Source organism: Apteryx rowi, unplaced genomic scaffold (assembly GCF_003343035.1).
Source record: "Apteryx rowi isolate R43461 unplaced genomic scaffold, aptRow1 scaffold_235, whole genome shotgun sequence".
In the NCBI taxonomy this organism is placed as follows: Eukaryota; Metazoa; Chordata; class Aves; order Apterygiformes; family Apterygidae; genus Apteryx; species Apteryx rowi.
Genome location: NW_020448697.1, coordinates 163,091 through 169,090, shown reverse-complemented (window position 1 = coordinate 169,090; position 6,000 = coordinate 163,091). Strand labels below are relative to the sequence as shown.

The 6,000-nt window shown below is 37.0% G+C and overlaps 1 protein-coding gene across 1 annotated transcript in view; it reads right to left on the bottom strand.

Annotated features, from left to right (window-relative positions):
- Positions 1 to 625: 625 nt before the first annotated feature.
- Positions 626 to 6,000, bottom strand: part of LOC112966146 (5'-nucleotidase domain-containing protein 1-like) — a 96,527-nt gene continuing 91,152 nt past the window's right edge. The window contains exon 8 of the mRNA XM_026065944.1: positions 626 to 856. Within this exon, the coding sequence (XP_025921729.1) occupies positions 738 to 856 (119 nt within the window). The 3' untranslated portion in view covers positions 626 to 737. The remainder of the gene's footprint in view (positions 857 to 6,000) is intronic.

Genomic DNA, 6,000 nt, shown 5'->3' with positions numbered 1-6,000 from the left:
GCTTTGGCGCTTGAGGTATTGAAGACTACAGGAGGAAGAGACATGCAGGGAACCTTGTTGTAATAGTGGTTAGGCACATTCAGAAATAGGAAGCATTTGACAAAGGTTTTGAGGACTTTAATTCTACATTTATCTGCCTAAATTCTACTCAAGTTTCTTTTTGGATATGAAGCATCTTTTTGTTATCAGAAGACCAGTCCAGATCACAGTTTTTTTGTATCTCCAAGAACAGTCACCATACTTCTCTTCTTTGTTTAGATAGGGAGAGAATAAATTTCTTAGAGTTTGCAAAACACCCAGCTACTACAATAACCTGGGCTGTCCAAGGTAACTCTTAATGGGATATGGTCTAGTTTCATGTCTTTCTCAGGGCTTACAATAGCAGCACCATCACCTTAAATAGGAATACTACTGCAAATGTCCTTGAAAAATTGTAAATTTAAACATAACTTGGCATGAGGTATTATCAGTGCATTTCTCTCGCAGCATTTGGGCAGTGGACGGAAAAGCCAATAACACTTTGTGGCAGGCAGTGGTGGTAAAAAGATTTACACAGAAGTATGCATTGCTCACCTGTTCCACCTGGACTACAGAAACAAGTGAAACACAAGTCTACACGGGAGGCTGCTTTTAAACCATCATTCTATTTTATGAAGCATCACATAGCATTTCCATCAATTAACATTTGATAGCAGTTAAGGAAGGACCACAAGGTTACTTAAGGAAAAGCAGACAACCTATTTCATAGACACTGACTCCTCATTAGGCAGCAGTGCTCTTGGAGGGCTTGGGTAGTAACCAGCAGTTGCTGAGTTATTTGAGGAAAATCGTGTAAATCTGTAATCCAGTGGTAAATCTGAAAAACAGAAACATACCACATCTGATTAGCAACACAGCATGTATCACATAAAAAATAAGCCTGTGTTGAATAGCAGTACTTAAGCCCTTGAGCTGGTTGCTCAATAGTATTAGAACTCAATCAGGTTGCATGTTTACATGTTTATTTGACATCTTCAGCCATCCTAGGGATTAAACTCAACTGCAGTAAAGGATATTCAGCTCCTTGATTGCTGCAATAATGCCAGTCATAGAAAATGACTAAACTAATGATTAAAAATTAAATAAAAATCTTCATTAAACCTACACAGCATTTTCCCAGTAGGAACAGTTTCAAGTTCATTCTTTAAATTGTTACCCTTCCCTTTTATCTCAACAATCTACTCATAAAAGGGCTACTTTTAAAACATAGAAGTCTGTCTTTTTTCTTTTTTTTCCTTTTTTTTTTTCATGGCTATTGTAGCAAGATTCCCAAACGGCACCTGCTCTTAGACTTTCTGGCAGTTCAGTGTTAACAACAACACCTTGTATCAGGTGTTCTTAGAAATCTGCACTCATACCTTGGCATACTCATCACTTTCCATCTGTAAAGAACACTGAATACATTAAAATAGTTCTGAACACTCAAAGCTTTCTTTTATGTAGCCTTTTTTAAAAAAGCCAGCAGTGATACAGTTCCCTTATAGTCAGAAAATTGATACTTCCCATACTTTCCTCTTATTCAAAGATCAAGAAACCAAATTAAAAATAAATAAATTAAATTGTTTATTCAAGAAACAAATACCCTTCCAATAAATGACAAACCAAAGAAAAGGAGAGCTCCTTCCTAATTTGTCTGTTTAAAAAACAAAGCAAAACGTAAAAACTGTTACTCAGCACATYTGAGCAGTAAGTTACCAGAATGATGACTTTGTTCTTTTAATTTGGAATAAATTTTGGATGGTGATATCCTATTACTATATACTAGAAACTCTTTTGCACTCAGCTGCCTTTGTGAAACCCCAAATCACATTCTTAGCTGTTTTGGCACAAGCCACAGGAAGTTCAGCTCTGTCTCACAAGCAATTCATATGCAGACACCAGGACAACATCCAGACCTGCAGCTTAAACCCAACTAAAGAAAACAAATTAGTAGTATTAGATCCTGTCGAAAAATCAGATACAGGCTGGAACAAAGCAGGAATGGGAGGAGACAGGATTATAAGTGAATTACACATTGATTGCTTTATTAAGTGGGTTACTTCAAGTTGTGAAAGAAGTACATTTTCTCATTTTGTCTGAGTCAACAAAATCTCTAGAGCCTTTTCTGAGCACAGCAAAAGAACAGGCAGATGTTTTTCTAGCCTACTGAGGGCCCAATGAAATTACTGCCTGCTGAGTCTATTTATTACAGCTCTGTTTAAAATAAAGGTTTCCAAAATAACAAATCAAAACAACAACAGTTACTTTTACATATATATATATATATATATATATAAAGACTAGCTTTTAATTCTAGCATTCTAGAGTCTCCCAAGTATAGTTTAACCAAAGAGCAGCATAAATGGGGCAAACCTGCTGCAGAGTTGTTTATGTCAAAGAAAAGAAACAGTTGGATCAAAATGGTAATTTTGTTGATATTTCATGGTAAAGTAGCTTTGAACAATCAACTGAACCACCAAACCCATTCTGTACACAGTGCACATGACTCCAACAGGGAATAATCACTTTTTTTTTACATATTCAGAAACCAGTCTGTCTATTTAAATATTGCTTTGTTCTCAGCAAGCTGACTTTGGAAGATTAGATGGAATAGAAGGCACCTACATTTAAAAATGTTATGTAAGGCATCACTGAAAGTTATATGAGGCCTGAAGCAGACATTATCCCTCACCCATTAAGCACAGTTTATATATTACAAATATAGTAAAAATCTTCCTGCATTTTCAGGTTTGTTTCCATCAATTATTTTAGTTGCTGCATCTGATGCATCCGACTTGTCCAGAGTATGTAACCTTTATACTATTGCTTTATTTCGCTGATATATTTATGAGAAAGCTCTGGACTGATCCAGAAAGACATACTTGGAATATTAGTGGCTATAAATAAAAACACAGTGAGGAAGAAGGATAGGTAGACAAGGAAAGAGAAATGAGGATTTTTATTGGGGGAATGCACAATTTATGAAAATACAGAAATCCAGAGAATGTCATAGATGAAGTCTGTCATAAGCTCTTGTAGATTAAGTTCTTTGAAATCTTTGCAACTTCAAATAAATTGCCATTGCCCTGGATTGTGAAAGTATCATGTGAATTGTACACCAAAGCTCGATCCAGCTTCTTTTGATGTAAATGGCAATGATATCACTAGTTCCAGAAATACTGGCTCATCAACAAAGAACAATGATAAAGGTTTGAACGTGCCTCCTGGACACTGCAGCAATTCATTTCATATCTCTTAGTATCTCATATCATCACTTATGACACAGAGAAGAAAAATGCAGCTCAGTTTTGCTAAACTGAAATGGTTGCACATCCCACAACCTGCTGCAAAAGGAAAGAAGATACAGTGTATGATAGCAAAGCAAGTCTCAGCTTAGGAGAAAAAAAAAAAAATTGCTTTTTTCCAAGTTGATTGTTTTCCTAGTGTTTCTGCCAGTAAATTTCTTCAGGATCTGCTACTGTGCATACTCACAACTGCAGCTGCCTTGGCAAACCCTCGTATCTTGGCACCCCTTTCTCATCTAAATGTGATGGATAGTTGTAAATTAGGCAGCGGGTAGATATCCAGTTCTTTCAGAGATGTAATCTGATAGTGAGGCTCTAATCAGGCCTAACCTACACTGATAATGAATTCAGTACAACTCAGATATTGCCACTCTGCTAAAAAATGAACTAACTAAATAACTTGAGAATGGAAGAATGAACCAGCTGGCTCTACCCAAAGACCTTGAGGACCCAAATCCTGGAAATTTTCTGTCATACCTAGGTAATTCCACCAAGACATTTTTTGTTCCTAAGACAAATAGGATATTCACTCTCTGCACAATTTGACATTTCCTCCTGTCTCCTTAGATTTATTGGTAGATACAGTCTAGCTGCAAAAGATGAGAGCAGGCTAGAAGGAAAGAAGGAGAAAAGACACCAACACAGCGAAAGGCACAGATGATGGAGAGGGAACCTCTATCCTGATGGGCCCCTCACTATGCCTGAGCATGGTTATGCTGCCCCATCAGTGCTCAACACAGAGATAGATTCACCGCTTCAGACCTACGGAAAATTGACTGAGTTTTAGACTTCAGATACACCCCTCTCCATTGCATTACTATATGGGAATTGACATACTGCCTATTCTGAGGTAGGCAAACCTATGTACCATATAGAAATGACCCAATGAGGAATTTCTCTTTTAGAGCCAGACTCCTACAAGTCAGAAATGGAGGGCCTAAAGGACTATGCTGCTTTTTAGAACTAGCACAATTTTAGTCATTTAATGTTTCTTCCTGAATTTCTGTTCTACTTCTTTCTTCGCTCCCATACCAGAGCCCAAGTGCAAGTGACTGATGAAAAAGTGTCCTTTGCAATGACCCTTCAGACTGTTATTAGCATTTCCCAGTGACTTGGGCACCATTCATGGATTATACGCACTGACTGACCACAGGAATTCACTTCAGGATTCCTGTGTTGCCCTACATTGCTTACATGACTTCAACAGCCCTGATGTTAACAAAACAGCAGCAATGACGTTCTAACAGGAACCACTGTGAGGTTAATTCCAGTTATTAAGCTGCTGTCTTCCAGTAATTAAGATGCAGTTATTAAGTGTTGTTAATTACAACACTGTCCTCTGATGCTTATGCATACCCATATCCATACATGTATTTAGGTGATACTGATGGATTTCCTAGTTATTTAACTGGAAACACCTCCATGTCAGTCTGCTATTCATTTATTGTAAGGCAGCTAAATGAAAGCCACAAGCTTTTTTATTGGAAGAGAAATTAGAGTTCCAGCCACAAACGGCGGAAGAAGAAATGTAATATTCTAGATGAGCGATCAGGAAAATATTTGAGTAACTGAATGGAAGACAATTATAATCTAATCCAGACACAGGCCTGCTTGATAAACTCAGTATTCAAGCCTAATCCTTTTTTGAGATTTCCTTGAACAAACCAATGCTTTAAGAACAAACCCATGCATTAAGAAAATGTAATCTTAACTAAGCTCTTTAGATGGAAGTCATTTTTTTAATTAAAAGCACAGTGCAAGACAAAAATAGATTTCTCCTAAAACACACAGAAGAAATATCATGAATCATTTTGGAGTATTGACCAACAAAAGCAAAGCCAACATTTTTTAATCATGACACAACAGCAGCATCCCCTTGACGAGTGAGAAGTACTACGAAAAGCAGAACTTCCCCCGTCTTTTCTGAGGTCAGCACCATGCCAGTCAGCAGGGCTGGAACCAAAATGCAAAAACCTCATAGTAAAGAGGAGGATTGTATTCTTAGCAGAATCCAGATATACTCTCCTGATTATTACCAAAGAAATTGCAGAGAGAAAAGCTAAAACCTCTTCAGTGATAGCCAAGTTTTAACTTTAAAAACGAATAAATTGCTTAATTGTGACAAATCCCCCAAAAACACACACAGAGCTCTATCATATGTTTCAGCATCCAGGTGGTGTAACTATAGGGGCAGACTGTCAGCCAGCACTAATCCTCTTGCTTCTGGAGGAACTCCAGTGATTTATACTAGCCTAGAAGCTTTGCCGTAAATCTTTGCTTATATTTCATAGTTGTTGTTGAAGAATAACAAAAATATTAATTTCTTAATAACCATTAAAAAAAAAAAATTCTAACAGTGGAGTAGGCATAACTGCTGCAGGAGAGCTCACTAGTTTGGCTCTGCTGTCAAGTGATCAACTCTGAGACTTACCAATCTACAGGGAAACTATAACATGTGTTATTGTTTTTTCTGAAATACTAAATGTTTTTATCTGATGACCTATTTATATTGCATAACAATCAAAACAATGCTTGTAGCAAGAGCTCAGAATGTGAGGGAGCATTCTTGTGGCAAAAAGAAAAGAAAAAATAAAACAAGGTCACAGTTAGGCTTATCTGATATCAGTTATTTTTAGCAAAATTTCTAAGGCTGATTTTTCCTAAACAGGAGATCAGA